Source organism: Alosa sapidissima, chromosome 12 (assembly GCF_018492685.1).
Source record: "Alosa sapidissima isolate fAloSap1 chromosome 12, fAloSap1.pri, whole genome shotgun sequence".
NCBI lineage: Eukaryota > Metazoa > Chordata > Actinopteri > Clupeiformes > Clupeidae > Alosa > Alosa sapidissima.
In genome coordinates this window covers 32,235,508-32,255,246 of record NC_055968.1, presented here as the reverse complement: position 1 = coordinate 32,255,246, position 19,739 = coordinate 32,235,508, and the positions used below count along the sequence as shown (strand labels likewise).

General features: G+C 43.2%; 1 protein-coding gene across 1 annotated transcript; it reads left to right on the top strand.

Annotated features, from left to right (window-relative positions):
* The first annotated feature begins 575 nt into the window (after window positions 1-575).
* Window positions 576-17,867, top strand: phb2b (prohibitin 2b). The gene is made up of 10 exons (XM_042056530.1): window positions 576-698; window positions 2,118-2,247; window positions 4,585-4,669; window positions 6,134-6,213; window positions 7,402-7,586; window positions 9,452-9,581; window positions 10,144-10,247; window positions 10,403-10,480; window positions 12,590-12,666; window positions 17,447-17,867. Exons 1-10 carry the CDS (start codon window positions 678-680, stop codon window positions 17,469-17,471), a joined length of 915 nt encoding a protein of 304 aa, XP_041912464.1. The 5' UTR covers window positions 576-677; the 3' UTR covers window positions 17,472-17,867.
* The last annotated feature ends 1,872 nt before the right edge of the window (window positions 17,868-19,739 follow it).

The following is a 19,739-nucleotide window of genomic DNA, read 5'->3' as shown; positions in this document are numbered from 1 at the left end:
CTTGTGAAAACATGCCTTCAGCTGGTTTACCCAGCTTACGATGGTAATTCAGCTGGTTTTGCTTGTCGTACCACCTCAAGCTGCTCATTTTAGTTGGTGTTGCTGGTCTACATTGCTGGTTTTTACTGGCCATGCCAGCTTATGTTGGTCATTCTAGCAAACCAGCATGACCATCTTACACCAACAATGTCAAACAAAGTACCTAAGGACCGAGGCATACAGCAGACAAACTGGTGACCGAAACATGCACCGTCAGATGATCATGAAGTTGAATGAATTATTCATGATTTGAATTATTCAAATCATTAATTAATTTTTTTTATTAGACATTCTCTGCTTATGTCACAGACCACTTGGAGGTGCAAACAATATCGGACTTTTGGTTAATTTGACCAGCCGGTAACTTCGAAACAGGCACCTTATTTTGGATAGACAATAGGAATATGTCATTGAAGTGATTCACGTCAAAATATCTAAACTGTGGAGTAACTCAACATGAGGCACCGCCGATATTTTTTGTGTTCTAAGTTATTAAAAATTCATGGCTAAGGAACCATAGACTGACTCTGGTTATGCACCGACATTGCGGTTTTACACTACATTTCCCACCATGCCTAGCGTCCGTTGCGCCGACTAGTTAGCGTTTGTAGTGAGCGACCTTGGACTCCAGATCAAGCATGGCGAATAAAGAGCCTAACGTAAGTATTTCAGCTGATTTACTCCAAAAGGACATTTAGGCCAGTTACTTGTCCTCTGATGTGTTATATGAAAATACATGCAATGTGCTCAATGGAGATAACGTGTCAATAAGACGCAAGGCTCTGCTTTCTCAGTACTTGCACGTTTAGGTTGAGAAAGAGCTAGCCAGCGTTACACCACCAATGTAACCAAATGAACAAATGCTAATCTGACGTTAGCCGGTAGAAGTTCATATTGACGTTTAGCCTTTGGTTACTGTTTGAATTGATTCAAACATGGTGACAGTCAACGTGTTATGCATTATTATGCTTCGTATTGCACGAAGAGTATTTTGGCAATATTTGCCTTATATTGGCTAACCTTATCACAACCAGGTTGGAGGCAAGCTACTAGCTTATGTTCTCAACTTTGACTCTCCGTGGTCCCTTTTGATTGTGCTAGCGCTTGGAAGCTTAACCGTGGCAGAATGCGTTCTTGTCATGTTGGTTTTGATTCTCAGAGGGAATATCTAACCCCAGGTCACATCGCAACCCCTTTTTTCACTCCATAAATTACAGAACTAGCGTACTAGCGAGCTTACGTCAATGGCCTTGGATGTGTTGCTAACGTTATAGTCAATGTCATTGGCAGATGTCTTCACATGTTACCTGAGCTTTCCGTTTAACTTTTTTGGGTGAAATGATCACCTACTAGTTCCACTTTGACCCAGAGGCAGTGTTAAGTATATATTATGAACGGTATATTTTAATACTGAACGAAAAGGCAGTAGAAACTTCCAGAAAATGTGAGGTTATCAGGTACCATAATTAGATTTACCACAAGATGGTGCCATGGCGCACTTAGCACCAGAGTTCGAATGGCACAACTGCGTATTAAAAGGCAGTTTTTTCCCCTTACAACTCAAATGTGAAGAGTTTAACACACTTGTGTATGTATTAGATCGAACCCCGAGTATAGTAACTAAGGTAGGCTACATCAACACACTCAGGTGTGCATGTACATTAATAGAGGATGAATAGCCTACATTAGACATTTACACTGACAAGATTCAGCAGTAGAATAATGCGCTGCATGGAGGGTGTGCATGCGATATAGTGGGGTTCAGGTGGTTTCTCCCCCTGGAAAATGTAGAAATTTTGCCTGCTAAACACGCCATTTGAACACAGTTTGAGAGGGACAGAAATGCAATTTACATTACTTAAGAATATATTGAACACTGAATATTATATATACTATATAATACCCCCCCCCCCCCCCCCCCACTGTTGTTTTTTATTTTTTTGAGGGGGTTTATTATTAAATAAATAAATAATAATTCGAACTGTGCTCCGCTTTCTCTCATAAAGGAGTGTGTTTATGAGGGAGTTTGTGTGTGTGATATCTGACGTACTGACATTATCCTGCTGTTCTGACTGCAGCGGTTCGTCCAGCACCTGCGGGACCTGGCGGGTCGCATGTCTGCCGGGCCGCGCGGCGCAGGAACGGGTCTGAAGCTGCTGTTGGGTGCTGGAGCACTAGCGTATGGCATCAAGGAGGCCACCTACACGGGTATGCCCGTCTCACTAGTGACATCACACACACACACACCCCTACACGGGTATGCCCGTCTCACTAGACACACACACACACACCGGTATACCAGTCCCACCAAATGCACACACACACACAGTGGTATGCACACTAAACACACACACACACCAGTATGGCCGTCTCACTAGACACACACACTCACACACACACACACACACACACACACACACACACACACCCCTACACCGGTATGCCCATCCAGTGTTTCCCTACATTGACTTATTTGTGGCGGCCCACCACAATATCAACATTGACCACCACACAATGATTTTCCTGGTTGTACTAAATTGTGCTTAAAACTGGTTAGAATCATAACCACACTGCACTAATTTGTTAAAAACTGTTGCATTCAGGTTAATTCTGCAAACCTACCACCACAAATAGAATTCAATTCTGTGGGAAACACTGCCGTCTCACCAAACACACACACCAGTATGCCCATCTCACAACACTCACACATGCGCACACATAAACATACACACACCTACACAGTTGGATAGTTATTGTGTTTGAGATGGTCCTGGTGTTTTACCTTGCGGGGTAGGGACACCTGGGGCCTGTACTACCCAGATGTAACCCAGGGTTACTTTGTTAAACCGGGGTTGACCAAACCTGGTTATCATAAGTGGTGTTAATCGGTACTACGACGCTGATTAAGAAGTTGATTTGTTGAACCGGGGTTAACCTAATTGGAGTTTGTGCGCGTTCACATAAAAGGGGCAGGTTGCAGCGCAAGTCACCAATTTCAATGATGATGCGATCACCTTATTTTACGGACGAGGAATGCACAATTATTGTGACAAGTTACGAGGAATTAAAACTCACTCTACGACAAAAATCAAATATACATCGGCAGCAAACAAAGCAAGACAAGGCTGTACGTATTGCAGTTCGGGTAGCCTAAATGCTTAAAAGTAAAGTTTTATTTCCACATGTTCTTCAAATATGTGTTACGGAGGATTAACAGCTTGCGGAACGTCTGAAATGAGTTGAAATAATTAAATTGCCTATTTTGAGTTCAAAGAAAGGCTTACAGATGCAACATAATTCAGAAGTGTGCATATATATTACAGTAATAAGGATAATTGAATGTTTAAGTAGCCTCCATTGACTGATTTAGTCTATACCTAATCCTGTGAACAATTCAGATGCAACACCATTGCCAAACGCACATGGCAGCAGGTGAAAATGAAACACAAAAACATTATTCAGAATAGTAGGCTAGGTTTATATAGTTATAGCTTGCATTAATATTTCTTAATTATAAAAACATGTAGGCCTAGTATGCTTATAGCCTTCACTTGCCTCTGTTTTACAGCGAACAAGAAAAAGGTGTCTTTGAACACTACTGTAAGGCACCAAAGTGTTTTACAGTAGCAGAGGAGTTGGCCATCACAAATAATAGTGGAAGGCCGATTATGGAAGGGGTTGATGGAGGCATTCGGTCGGATTCTGGTGCTGTGGAAATGTGTAGCCTTTATGTGCAGGGTACAGTAATATGACATTCAATTCAACAAGTTTGTTAAAATGGGAATTTAAATTTATTAGGCCTACTGTAGGCTATGTCCGATTTATTTTAGGCTATTCTTGCGTTCTTATGTTCAGCATACTGTAGGCCTATGTCCGATTTATTTTCGGACATACAGTATTCTTGCTCAGATGTTCAGCATCACCGATGGAATACATGAATGTCCGCGTAACGGCATTGCTATGATGGGTGACATTAGAGACGTCTGCCTAGATCATCTGACAAAGATAACAAATTCCCTCGGCAGACAAACTATATCTTCATAGAAAATATAGTCCGGCTATCTGGCGGTCTCTAAAAACCCTCGCTCTGCGAAGAGAGCCCCTCACGATTTGCGCTCCAATGTCGTATGGATCATCCAGGTACGCCGACATTGTCTCGGGAGAAATTGTTAGTGGAGGGGTGGTACTTATAAAGGGTGTGGTTAACGGAAACCTCGGGTTAACCAAGAACATAATCTGCTCGGAGCAGGTTTGAGATGCAGCGTAAATTGCCATGGCAGCATACCTCGGTTAAAACCTATCCACCTTTCGTAGTACGGGTTAATCGGGAAGTTACGCCACACATGATCAAGTTACTCAGATAAGCCATTAACCCCGCTTCGTAATACAGGCCCCTGTAATGGCTGCACACTCAGACATACACAGGTACTTTCAGAATGATTCAGTTACTGGCTAGTGAAGCTAACAGTGTGTGTGTGTGTGTGTGTGTGTGTGTGTGTGTGTGTGTGTGTGTGTGTGTGTGTGTGTGTGTGTGTGCACACGCAGTGGAGGGTGGTCAGAGGGCCATTGTTTTCAACAGAATCGGAGGGATGCAGATGGACACCGTTCTCTCTGAAGGTCTTCATTTCAGGTACAAACGCACAAACACTGTTTACATTCACCCACCACTGTATTGTGTGGTGTCTGTCTGCACGCCATCACACTTGTTCTGACAGCCTTAATTTACCCTTAATTCCCTAATTTACTTTCTTAATTTACTGTTTTCGGTCAAATTTGTCTGTTTATTGTCTGCTGTTATATTAACACAAAAAACAATAAACATCACCAGACACTGAACATTTATTTCTCAAAGGATAACTCTGCAAAGCTCTTGTCAAAACATAGTCAATTGTGAAGACCAAAGTCTTGTGCAAGCAAGTACAAAAGCCGTATCCCTAAGTTAATGTTAGAATACTGTTGGGCTGTCGAGGTTAGCACGCAAAAACATTACAGGTACTTGTCAATATCGGCTGCTCATGCAGGGCAAGTATAAATATAGGGTACTATTTTATTGCCTCAGACATGGAAAGTTTGCTTAATCCCGATGTATAAGGAAAAGTCTCTTCCAAGACTCAAAGGCGCTTGTCTCAAGGAGATAAAGTATTAGTATGAAACATAAACACACCTGGAGAAACTGTACTGTCCAACCAGTAGACTGTGATAGGCTACCCAATTAGACTACACGTGGAGAACTGTACAGTCCAATCAGTAGACTGTGATAAGCTACCCAATTAGGCTACTTTGTTTCCAATATCTCCAGGCTTCTACCGGTGCTGCCACCAGATGAAGCAGCAGGAGACAGAAAGGTAGAGCTGTTGGAGGAGGAGGAGGAGTACAGCAACTAACCTGCACCCCGTTTCCCAAAACCATAGTTGCTAACCTATTAGCAACTTAGTTGGTTGGCAATGGGAAATTGCATTGCAACCAACAAAGTTGCTAACTTAGTTAGCAACTATGGTTTTGGGAAACGCGCCCCTGCTCTGGGAGAGCAGCTAGTGCTGAGACGGACAGCAAACACGGAGACGTGTAGAATTAGGGGCACATGGCAATTCATAGGAGCCACCTACGTCACTATCAAATAGAACACCGCCATATTTACGACTGATCTCGCCCAGTATGGCCGCCCACACTGCACATTTGAATGTGTGTGAGAGAGAGAGAGAGAGAGAGAGAGAGAGATGTGGAGAAAATTTCAATTTTAGGAAAACGGGTCTCATTTCAATCAGGGCATCAGCAAGCGTAGAGGCATAGGCACATATGATGTAATAGTAACAGTAATAGTAATAGTAAACTATGTCTGCATAGTGTGTGCTGTGCATGAATACATAATCAGAAATACAGTATTTCACATTTCTGTTGTCTTTTTATAGTAATGCATTTTCTGTTGTGATATGAAACAATATCACCATAAATACAATCCAGTTCTGTGGAAAACACTGAGTAAGCTGTGTGTAAGCTCTGAGTACGCTATGACCGCTATGAGTAAGCTGTGTTTAAGCTACGAGTAAGCTGTGTGTAAGCTATGAGTAAGCTGTGTGTGTATTGTGTGTTGTAGGATACCCTGGTTCCAATACCCCATCATCTATGACATCAGAGCACGGCCCAGGAAGATCTCTTCTCTCACAGGAAGCAAAGGTGGGGGTTGGGGGGGGGGGGGGGTCACTAGGCTACGCTACTGTTTAGGGGATGTAGCGCTGAATCTGTGTGTGTGTGTGTGTGTGTAGACCTGTAGATGGCGAATTATGTTAACCCTCTGTGTGTGTTAGGGATGCCTACAATCTTACATATGGTTCCTTTAAGTAAGGGATAATGTATTGTCCGCCGGTAATTATCAGAAAATAAGTCCCGACAGGGAGAACAGAACCCCGACGCGCAGCGGAGATAATTACCGGCGGACAATACAATATCCCGCTTATTACACGGCTACTTGCCAAAACGACAAAAGAAACCTAACACAATGAGTCTTTAACAATTATTTTGCTACCGTTTCGTGTCTTCCGCTGACAAAATAAATAGTTCGCCACACAGATAGAACTTGACAGTTTCAGGTGTTGCGTGGCAACGTCTTAGTAGCTTACTTGCCCTTTCAATGAAATTCCATTGCAAAAAGCGAACGGATGTCTTGCGGAGGGATATGAAAGACGTTAATCAACCCGTTGCCATTGACAGCGGTGATTACATACTTTGCCGGTGATTATATAGATTTAACATAGGCCCGAATGTTGGGAAGGCCCATTCATGTGAATGGAACTTTCTGCAGCACTCTGAAGAGCCGTGTAATAATCATGGTTTTATGAATGGTGGATGTCGCGCTTTGCGGCATGTTATATTAATCATGTGTGTAGACCTGCAGATGGTGAATATAATGCTGTGTGGTGTGTTATTTTAACCCTGTGTGTGTGTGTGTGTGTGTGTGTGTGTCTGTCTGTAGACGTGTAGATGGTGAATATTTCTCTGTGTGTTGTGTTATTTTAGCAGTGTGCATGTTTGTGTGTGTGTGTAGACCTGCAGATGGTAAATATTGCGCTGTGTGGTGTGTTATTTTAACTGTGTGTGTGTGTGTGTGTAGATGGTGAATGTTGCGCTGTGTGTTGTAATTTTAACCGTGTGTGTAGACCTGCAGATGGTGAATATTAGGCTGTGTGTTGTGTTATTTAACCGTGTGTGTGTGTGTGTGTAGACCTGCAGATGGTGAATATTGCGCTGCGTGTTGTGTTATTATAACTGTGTGTGTGTGTGTAGACTTGCAGATGATAAATATTGCGCTGTGTGTTGTGTTATTTAACCGTGTGTGTGTGTGTGTGTGTGTGTGTGTGTGTGTAGACCTGCAGATGGTGAATATTGCGCTGCGTGTGCTGTCCCGTCCAGTGGCGTCCAACCTGCCGACTCTGTACCAGCATCTGGGCAAAGACTACGATGAGCGCGTGCTTCCCTCCATCGTCAACGAAGTCCTCAAGAGCGTCGTAGCCAAATTCAACGCTTCCCAGCTCATCACTCAGAGAGCGCAGGTGTGTGTGTATGTGTATGTGTGTCTGTGTGTGCTGACGCCTCCAAGGTCATCACTCATGGAGTGCAGGTGTGTGTGTGTGTGTGTGTGCGTGCGTGCTGACGCCTCCAAGGTCATCACTCATGGAGTGCGGGTGTGTGTGTGTGTGCGTGCTGACGCTTCCCAGCTCATCACTCAGAGGGCACAGGCAGGTGTGTGTGTGTGTGCAGCACGTCTTATTGATGGAGATCTAGTCACTGCTGAACGCATGTTTTAAATAGCAATATAATTGCTTACACGCAAAACACAAACATCAAAAATGGAATTTATTAAACGTAGTCAGCACAAATTAACTCGTTTACATTGAGAATTGATATAATATGGGCTGTAGCCTACAACAGTAAGATAAATCAGTGTTTCCCATACATTGACTTATTTGTGGCGGCCCACCACAATATCAACATTGACCACCACACAATGATTTTCCAGGTTGTACTAAATTGTGCTTAAATCTGGTTAGCATCATAACCATGCTGTGCTATTTTTTTAGAAACTGTTGTATTTAAGTTAATTCTGCAAACCAACCACCACAAATGGAATTCAATTCTGTGGGAAACACTGCAAATGCTACACAAACTCGGATAACATCGGCCGAGCTGACGTGAGCTTAAAGACAGACACGATATCGCTGTTTGTACAAGTTCACCGCAGTGCAATCACAGCCCCTCACTCTCACTCCCAGCGGAAATAACAGTGAACCAGCTGTGCTGAACTGTCATGCAGGCTTGTGTGAGAGTGGTCACAGACCTGTACTGAAGATTTTAGATTACATTACATTACATTACATGCTGACGCATTTTTAACCAAAGCGACTAACAACATGGTAAACAGATTGATGGGCAGACGTGATGTGTTTTTCATTGCCCTGGATTGCTCCCAGAAAATAGGAATGGTCCATATACTGTAGGAAATAGCAATGAACCACCACCTCTTCCAACCACTGCCCTCTGGGAGAGGATATAGGTCCATCAGGGCCAAAACCAGCAGGCTGGCCGACAGTCTATTACACCCATGCAGTCAGACTGCTCAGTGGACAGTCTACCCCCCCCCCCCCCCCCCCCCACCACCACACACACACACACACTCCCCATCAGACATCCCTCTGTGACATAATGCCTCTGTCCATACACCCCCCAATACCTGTGACCTGGACTTTGCATTGCTGCAAAAACACTCCAACAACCTTAACTCTATTAGATTTATTAATTATTGCACCAAGCACTTTACTGGACATAGCATTTTATTGGGTTTTCTAGGGGGAATTTATGGGGAGCTAAATTAGGTACAAAGTCATGGGTGATTCATGGGGATGTAAATTGATATAAGGCAAATGGGTGAACAACTTCAAACTATATGCCTGTCTGTTTTTGCTCTAACAACATTTTGTTGTTATCCTGTAACAATGACAAATAAAAACTAAACTGAACTGAATTGTCCAAATAACTTGAAATTATTGAAGTAAATTAGGCACAACTTCAAAGAATGAAAGTACTCTGCTGCTTGTGTTGAAAACAAAAAAATATACTTTTTACAGGCCAAGTTGTCTTGGGATGTTGCAATATAAGCTTATTTAATGTTATTGATGCATTGATTTAGCACATTGTCCGTTTATATTTTTTTCTGCCTGACAACCACACATGAAACCAGCCAATAACGTAAACTCTGGTGTGCAGCCCACTAACGTAAACTCTGGTGTGGAGCCGACTAACGTAAACTCTGGCGTGTAGGTGTCGTTGCTAATTCGCCGGGAGCTGTTTGAGAGAGCCAATAACGTAACCTCTGGCATGTAGGTGTCGCTGCTGCACTAACGTAAACTCTGGCGTGTAGGTGTCGCTGCTGATTCGCCGGGAGCTGTTTGAGAGAGCCAAAGACTTCAACATCATCCTGGATGACGTGGCCATCACTGAGCTAAGCTTCAGCAGAGAGTATACTGCAGCAGTGGAGGCCAAGCAAGTTGGTATGCACCTGTGTGTGTGTGTGTGTGTGTGTCTGTCTGTGTGTGTGTGTGTGTGTGTGTGTGTGTGTGTGAGCGAGAGGGGATGGATGACATGGCTATCTCTGAGCTAAGCTTCAGCCATAGAGGCCAGGCAAGTATGCGGTTTGAGACACAGCCTGTCTGTGTGTGTCTGTATGTGTCTGTCTGTCTTCCATTACTGTCTAATGATGTGTGCATGTTAATGTATTACCATTATGCTAATGTTATGAGTGAATTTTATGTGTGTTATCAGTGATCGTGTTTGATTGTGTGTGTGTATGCTAAATGAGGTAATATGAAGTATGTTACCTATGCTAATGTGTGTGTGTGGGCGCTAAATGAGAGAATGCGGAGTGTGTTATCTGTACTAGTGTGTGTGTGTGCGCTAAATGAGGAAATGTGGAGTGTGTTATCTGTACTAATGTGTGTGTGTGTGTGTGTGTGTGTGTGTGTGTGTGTGTGTGCGTGCGCGTGTGTGTGCTGAATGAGGAAATGTGGAGTTATCTGTACTAATGTATGTATGTGTTTGTGTGTGTGTGTGCAGCCCAGCAGGAGGCGCAGAGAGCCCAGTTCTTTGTGGAGAAGGCCAAACAGGACCAGAGACAGAAGATCATCCAAGCCGAGGGAGAGGCTGAGGCAGCCAAATTGGTTAGAGACCGCACTACACACAAACACAGTATACAAGAAAGTGCAAGAAAGTGTTTAATATGTCACGTCACTATTATGACAATGCTGGTCTCCCTCAGCCTGGCGGTGTCCTCTCCTTGTTCAGAAAAACACTCTGTGTGTGTGTGTGTGTCCAGTTAGGAGAGGCGGTCACAAAGAATCCTGGCTACCTGAAACTGAGGCGAATCCGAGCGGCCCAGAACATCGCCAAGACGGTAGGAGACTAAACTGCTGTGAATCACATACACACTCAAACACTAAACCGAAAGGGCTGAACTAAATGTCATCACACATAACAAACATCACACACACACACACACACACACACACACACACACACACACACACACACACACACACACACACAGACATCAGACATACTCCTCCAGACCAGACATGTGGACTCGAGTCACATGACTTGGACTCGAGTCAGACTCGAGTCATGATTTTAATGACTTCAGACTTGACTTGATAAAATTCGGCATGACTTGCGACTCGACTTGGACTTGAATACTATTCACTTGAGACTTGACTCGGACTTTGCCTCTTTGACTTGTGATGACTTGACATGTCTCGAATCAAAAACTAAATTTCCTGATCGTGGACCAGTCACCCCACAGACGCTTTCCCGCGACTAAATAAAAAAAAAAAAAAATAGCGGAGACAAGCGGCCAGAGCACAGTACAGTACTGCCGCTACCCCCACACGCATTACGCACTGTGTGTAGGGCACCAAGAGACAGAGGAAGGACCAACATTTAGCCAATCACTAGTAGCTTTACTGCAAACTGATTTGCACTCTTGTTAGAGAACGTTTAATGTCAAAAAGCACCAACAGCATGTTACATAAAGTTGATACTTTTCGAGTCCTCTCCATTAAGATCCAACTTGAACTTATGCTAGCCTACTGCATTTAATTGAGAACGCATCCAAGCACGCACGAGAGGGAGAGAAAATGAGTAGGTTCTAGCTGGCTTGTCATTGTTGATGATGATTGATATCTTCTTTTAAATATAAGAAACATATAAAAGGAAATCGTGAAGGCAACAAATACGAGATTAGAGGAGATTGTGAATTATCCGGTTCTCACTAGCCTACTGTACTGTTATAAACTATGAGATCCAGGTCACTATGACATAGCTGCACTCACTGTGATTTGGAAAGTGGACAAGAATATTATGAAGAGTTGTCTTTGCCTTGTGTAATGGAACTGGTCTTAATAGTCTTGAAGTATTCAATAATTTATTTACATGAAGCACATGATATGCCGATTGAAATACATTTCACTCAGCTACTGTAGCTAGGTGGCTACTGGCTACCAGGCTCATAATTCACTTTTAATTGCAAACAGAAAATGTCAAGCAAGCATCATGTCATACATGCTTCTCTTTCCAAGGGAATGAAAGCTGTTTGTGCCAACTTAATATCATGCTTATCGTTGTTAATATTGTGCTATACATGTGGCACAAACAATGTTTGAGTTTGTGGACTAGCCATAGGCTATATTTGAACGGAGCTGGTAAAAAAAGGATCATTATGAGAACGTGTGACACAATGGGCTTAAAGTGACAGTGCACCATTTACAAATGAGATAAACAGCATCAAATGTGTAGTATTTCTTAAGAAATGAATACTTTAAAACAAAATTACTGTCATTATTATCTTTTAAATAATATAAAAGTGTTGACCTTGGCTTCCCTTATGAGTCGCCACTGCCAGACAGCCTAATAAATTGTTTGCAGGCAAATCTGTGGCCTAGCGCAGTGAAATGCCATCAGTCAAATTATTACTCATCCTTACAGTGGGCTCCGCAATTTGGAAAAACAATATATATATTTGCAGCTGTGCTGAGTGTTATGTAGCTATCCGTTTACAGATTACACAGGTATGCGCATGCATATGTCATAAAAGATTACAAGACAGAAACATTGAACATATTTTAATCTGTATTTATAAACAAAAAATACTGTGGATTAGATGGAAGTGCTAAAATTATGATCGATAGTCTAATAATGGCATTATTAAGTGAAGAGTACCTGATGACTTGTTCAGGACTTGAAAAAGATTGGGACTTGGACTTGGACTCGACTTGGCTTTGATGTGACTTGGACTTGGACTCGACTTGCCCTTCTCTGTATTTACTTGGGACTTGACTTGGACTTGACTGCTAAGACTTGGGACTTACTTGTGACTTGCCAAACAGTGACTTGGTCCCACCTCTGCTCCAGACCATGTCACGTTCAGCCACTAAAATAACACGTTGACCTCTAAACGGCTATTTTGAGTGTGGCACCACAATGAATTCTGTGTTGTTCCGTGTTCCAGGTTGCATCGTCACAGAACAGAGTGTACCTGAATGCAGACAGTCTAGTGCTGAATCTTCAAGACCAAGGTTTTAATAAGTGAGTCTTTAATGTGTTTCTGTGCCTGTGCCTTAGTGTGTGTAAGTGTGTGCGCGCGTGTGAGTGTGTGCATCTGCACACAGTGCCAATTTCCTCTCACACATCACAGCAACATTAGTAGTTATAACCCTGTCACTCAAATCCCCTCCACCAATCAGCTGTGACTTCCTGGGTGCATCCTACTTATAGCATCTATACCATCTGCCCAGACACAGAACAGGAAGCGGTTAGAGATGTGTATGTTATGACAGGAAGTTGTCAGCTATATGTGTAAACACAGGAAGTAGATATGAGAGGTACAATGTGTTCTGTAGTGCTGGTACACAGGGTGCTCTTAGTTTTCTGTGTGTGTGTGTGCTTGTGTAAGTGCGTTATGTCTGTTGTGTGTGCTATGAGAACTTAGTGTTCCACTATGTGTACAGTGTACTACAGTGTACTACTACTACTAATAGTAAGCCTAGCCTACCTAAACAGCAGTTACTCATGTCTCCTGACACCAAACACGTGTTCAGGAAGACATGACACAGATGAGTGTGTGTTAATGTACCGAGCCCTTTTCGTGAGTCTGCATCAGTGCAGACTTCACCAAAGGGAATTACCCACAGTTCAAAACGTTGTGACGTTTACCACGGAAACCATAGGGCAATCCGGAAATTACAAAGGTAAACAACAGGACCACGGAACGTGTCAGCAACATCTTTGTTATTAAACGTTGCCAAGGTAACGTATGATCTTGTGAAGTGCTGTCCCAATCCCATTTATACCTATCTGAGCCCATGTGGCCTCACACACTCACTCACTTAACACCTGAGATCAATTAAGTCTGTGAGCCTTTAGTCCTTAGTCCTCAGGGCTCACTTTGGGATTCAGCCTAAGCCTTCATACCTGTAGCCCAAACACCTGAACTCCTTCGTATGTGTACCCCAAACGCCTTAACGGTGCCCTGCCACACAAAACCGTCTTTACTTGCGTTTTTTTAACATGTGAGGTCCATATGTGTTTGTGCTGTGTCGTGAATGTGAAAATAAACAGCTACCTCCTCCGTCAGCTCTAGCCACTGAAAATAAATAAGCAGAGAAATCAGGCCAATTGCAAAAGCTCTTCAGATTGACGTGGAATTGATGAGCTCATTACTATTCATGAGCTCGCCCATTTGAGACCTTGCCCACAAAATTAGTTTAGCTCTGTGACAGTTTAGTAGGCCTATGCAAGGATGGCTGAATGTCAACGGACTTGTGCGCTATGCACGAATAGAACTTCAACAATGCATTTTGCCCGAGAACCCAGACTTGAGGATCAAAAGGCTTCAGTTTATTTTTTGGAACAATGCTACAGGCTTTGCAAAAAGGTTGCCGTTGAAGCCTGGAGCAGTAGGCTACCATCGCAGCAGTCTACGATCAGTGCCCGTAAGTAAAACGTTATTGTCAACTCAAGGAAGTGCTATGTTATACAGGTTTAATGAACTCGCTAGCCTAGCAGGTTTTTTTATGCACGTTTGGACAATGCTAGCACTCGCTAGCCAAGCAAAGTTCATGCCATGAAGCTAAAATTAGTTGATAACAGCTACCATCGCGGCAGTCTACGACCAGTGCAGTCCGTAACTAAAACTGTCAACTCAAGAAAGTCTTATGTTATTCAGGTTTAATGCAGTCGCTAGCCTAGCAGTTTTTATTTATGCACATTTGGACAATTCTAGCACTCGCTAGCCAAGCTAAGTTCATGCCATGAAGCTAAAATTAGTTGATAATGGCTGTCATGTTATGGACGAAACCTACTAGCTGTTAGCCAATCAGAGTCAAGCAGCTTAGCTCGTTGAATATTAATGAGAACTGGCGCAAATCGAGCTGAGTCTTCATGCAGGCTTTCAATACCACGCTAGAATGGCTTGAAACAAGGTAACCAAGGCATGTTTTCAACAAAAAATGTTAGAGTCCATGGTAGAACTTCAGACATTACCACAAAGTAATGAAATACGTGTGGCAGGGCATCTTTAAGCTTTAATACCTGTAGTTCAAACACCTTTATCCTTCATACCTGTAGCCCGAGTGTGAACTTTTGTCTCATAGCTCATCTCGGCTTGTCCCCTGCACTCCGAAATCTGTCCCTAGTTAGCCGATGCTACCAACAGGTTTTCAATGGGGGTGCCTCGGGCATCGGGCTAGCCATGCAAATAAATCACTGTTTTACACCATTTACGAGGCTCAAAGTAGCTCCCCACTTCATTGGTAGACTTCCGAGGGCCCTGACATTTAAAACAAGACATTAAGAACTTTGAAAAAGCACTGGTAGTTTATTTACAAGATGATTTATACAGACAGTACCTTCAGGAAGTTTACGGTTCGCCAGCATCTTGAATTTAGTCACGATAAGTCGAGCGACGAGTATGAATGAACAGGTATGATAAGGGATCAGATTCCAAAAATAATTCCGTGGAAATGCATGGATTCCAGTTGCTTTCAGTAGCAGCAACTGGAATCCATGCATTTCCACAAAATTATGGATCCCTTATCATACCTGTTCATCCGTACTCATCGCTCGACTTATCGAGACTAAATTCAAGATGCCGGCAAAAAATTGAAGCTTACTGTGACTGCACATGTGTATTAGTTTCAGGAAGATGTGTGTCAAGGCAGCGTAAAAAGTGTGTGTGAAAGGTGAGGGGTCATCACCTGGACAACTACCTGCAGGACAGTTACCTGCACAGTTACCACCCGGGCAGCACAGCGACTGGGGGGGCTACCAGGGGTGGTGCCCGGGGCAAATAACTGCCCTCCAGCCCCTTTGGGTAACCTTAGATTAGAATAGATTAGATTCAATTTTATTGTCATTGTGCAGAGTAAAAGTACAAAGCCAACAAAATGCAGTACAAAGCCAACGCAGAAATGCAGACATCAGGAGCTGTTAGGAAGTGGAGGCCTGGCAGCAAGCTCGAAACAAGTCTATGGAAATGATGTGCTGCCCAAACCAGAGTCCCTCACCCAAGTGTATGGAAATTATGTGATCCCAAACCAGAGTCCCTCAACCAAGTCTATGGAAATTATGTGATCCCAAACCAGAGTCCCTCAACCAAGTCTATGGAAATTATGTGATCCCAAACCAGAGTCCCTCACCCAAGTCTATGGAAATGATGTGCTGCCCAAACCAGAGTCGCAGTCAGTGTCTACAAGCTAATTCTTTCACACAAACATATGTGCATTTGTAGGAGGTAACCAGGCGGTTACTAGGTACGCCATGCTGTTGGAGGTGCAAACAAATGCTGCATCACCATGGAGATCACATAGTAAGGAGCTGGCTCATGAGTTATTAATGTATTTTATCATGTTCATTTGTATAATTAAAGCACAAGTTTTTATAGCCATCCATGTGTGTTCACTTCTGGCTCCTTGGCTATCATTTTGATAACTATAACGGGCTATTCAACGTCTTTTGAACACTAAACATATCGGAGGTGTCAAATGTTGACTCACTCCAGTCTAGATTTTTTGACGTTAATCATTCCAACCAAATTTCTGGTATTGTTTGTACCTCCAAGTGGTTGGTGACGTAAGCTTGTGTGAAAGAATCCCGCGAGCGACAGTCATTCCTCCTAACTCCCACAATGTTCATAGAAATGTGGGAGGCCTTTCTGCCAATGCCAAACTGATTCCACCATTAAAGCCGCTTCATGGATTCTTCTAGCTAGTTCGCAGCTTCCAGATCAAAGAAGCAAGCGGATGATATGTGTTTGTGAAAGTCTAACTGAGTGCAAGTCACAGTCAGCCTTCAGGAGTTCAGAGTGTGTGTGAAACAGCTCGAGTGTCAGGTGTGTGATGGCTTGCCTTGATTGAAATGTGTGAAACAGCTCGTGTGTCAGGTGTGTGATGGCTTGTCTTGATTGAAGTGTGTGAAACAGCTTGTGTGTCAGATGTGTGATGTCTTGCCTTGATTGTGGTGTGTGAGTGTTCAAAGTAACCATTTTTAGTGAGGCTGTTTTTGTAGGTCAGTCTGTTATGCTGTCTTTGATCTTTTGTAAACTGGATCTCTTTCGCTCTCTCTCTCCCTCACACACACAAATGCACACACACATGCACACACACACAGTCATACAGTCACACATGAAAGTAATTGTGGTGAATAATTACTTAATATTAACTTAGACTGGCAAATTTCAGGAACACTCAGGAATCAGGTTTATTCTGTTACAAGCAGAGAGGGTAAAAAATGGTCTATGGTCTATGTAGGCCATGGCCTCTGTTGGATCAACCTCTCTTCCTCAGTTCTCCATCTTGTTCTTCTGACAAACAATGCAAGTTAAGTCACTTTTGTATGGGTTAAACACCTATGCATTCTTATCTGAACAGCATGAGGAGAGATATCTTATATATCAGAAATATCACTTATGGAATGTTCCAAACATTCTCACAATCAAATCATTACAATCCTTCTACTGAGACTATTACAATGATGCCAAACATGAATATATTTACATTTCATGACACATGGAAACATTATAGCAAGGTAACATCCTTTGTCTTGTGGATCTGATGGCCCTTGGAACCAGTACATTAGCATTTCATTGGGGGAGGGGAGGGTGTCTTGTTTAATGCCAAAAGGGGCCACATGGCTAACTAAAACTAAGTAATTGAAACCCTAAAATTATTGCTATCACACATCACATACTCTGTAGGACACAAAGACTCCTTCACACAATCTGTGACATGTTTATTTATGTGTTTGTGTGTGTGTGTGTCTGTGTGTGTGTGTGTGTGTGTGTGTGTGTGTGTGTGTGTGTGTGTTTCAGCTTATCATTGGGGAACATAAAGTAGCAGGTTGGTGGAGGAGAGGGAGTGACCCAACATCTCAGCTCTGCCCCCTAGTGGACATGCTCAGCAGGTGACACTAACGCCATGGGAGGCCTCATCTTCAGTGTCCACACACACACTCTCTCTCTCTGCAGTCCTTCATTATTGCTGAAGTTTGGCTTGCGTCCTAATCCAACGTCCAGACGTCTATGTGAAGATTGTATGATGACATCACTGAGTAGCCGCAGCCAATTGGTGAAGTGCTCAGAGCTGACCCCTCTCCTGACGCAGAGTGGCCTGGTGGCGTCGGGCGATGTGCTGATGTTATGACATGATTATGTAAAGTGAAGTTCTCTAATGTAACGGTCGATGTGTGACTTCCACTGGACGACACAATAAACGTTTTTTTTTTATTTCAAACTCCTGAAGCCTGTGTAGTATATGTGTAGTACTGAGTCCTTCAGTACGCATATGAGAAAGTCCACTGCATGGTGTGAAACACACAAACACACACACGCAGACACAATGTAATGAAAAGATATGTTTATTAGACGGATGACTGTAATGTAGGTTGGGTTTGAAATGGGCCTCTGGTTCTGTAGTCCTCCTGAAGTGAGTCTGTATGGTGTGTGTGTGTGTGTCTCCTTTCTGTCCTCTCTGTACTGTGTGTGTGTGTCTCTTTTCTCTCAGTGTGTGTGTGTGTGTCTCCTTTCTGTCCTCTCCTCTGTACTGTGTGTGTGTGTGGGGGGGGGGGGGGTCCTTTCTGTCCTCTCCTTTGTACTGTGTGTGTGTGTGTCTCCTTTCTGTCCTCTCTGTACTGTGTGTGTGTGTGTGTGTCTCCTTTCTGTCCTCTCCTCTGTACTGTGTGTGTGTGTGTGTGTGTGTGGGGGGGGTCCTTTCTGTCCTCTCCTTTGTACTGTGTGTGTGTGTCTTTTCTCTCTCTGTTAGTGTGTGTCTCCTTTCTGTCCTCTCCTCTGTATTGTGTGTGTGTGTGTGTGCGTCTGTCTTTTCTCTCTCTGTGTGTGTCTCCTTTCTGTTCTCTTCTCTGTGGTGTTTGGGTGTGTGTGTGTGTGTCTGATTTCTCTCGGTGTTTGTGGGTGTGTCTCTGTGTCTTCTTTCTGTCCTCTCATCTGTGGTGTTTTCTGTGCGTGTGTGTGTGTGTGTCTGCTCTCCATGTGTCCTGCCCGGAGGCCTACTCTCAGAAGGCTTCAGTCTTCAGTCTTCAGCCAGTAACACACATTCCACACACGCACCAGGCAGGCACACTCAGACACACCAACTCCATACCCTCCAGACAAGTACACACACACACACCAGACAGACACACTTACCCACACAAACATCCTAAAAAGATAGTGTAGGAAGACCGAAAGGAAACGGTGCAAATACAAACTTCAGATCCACTATGAAATCCATAAAGAGATGCACTGCACACAACTCACAAATATGCAAAGCAAGACAGTGTTTCTTCTCTAACATCATCAGTAGAAGTACAAATAACACTTGTGTACTATTTTCAACCATTGAGAGGTTAACAAATCCCCCCCCGTCACATTTAGCACCTCACACCTGAACTTTTTTGATGACTTTCAGTCTGGTTTTCAGGCAAATTAAATGACAGCACTGAAACAACTCTTATTACATTTTTAAATTAGCCTCAATACAGATGCAGGCAGAACATCAGTCCTAGTGCTACTGGACCTTAGTGCACCATTTGACACTTGATCACAACATTTTGACACACAGATTAGAACACTGGGTTGGATTTACAGGTATAGTTATCAACTGGCTCAAATCATATCTACAAGAAAGGAGCTTCTTTGTTGCTATCAGCAACTGTACCTCAACACCAGCGTCCTTGACCTGTGGTGTTCCCCAGGGGTCGATCTTGGGGCCACTATTATTCAACCTCTATATGCTCCCACACCAAAATAATTTGATTTCATATCATAGCTATGCAGATGACACCCAAATTTACTTAAATCTGTCACCAAATGACTATGGTCGCCTTGAATCTCTGTCAGTGTATTGACCAAATCAACAACCGGATGTCTCAACTTTTTCTTTAGCTGAACAAAGTAATTATATATGGTAAAAAGGAGTAAAGACTTAGGGCTGTCACTCTCCTTGACACAAAATGGTTTCAAAAAGCAAAGGATACTGGTAAAAATCTTGGTGTATTAATTGCCATTGCCAAATTTAGAGGGCTGATGTCAAAACATGATTTAGAAAAACTCATTCATGCATTTATCTCCAGCAGGGTTGATTACTGCAATGGGCTTTTCACAGGCC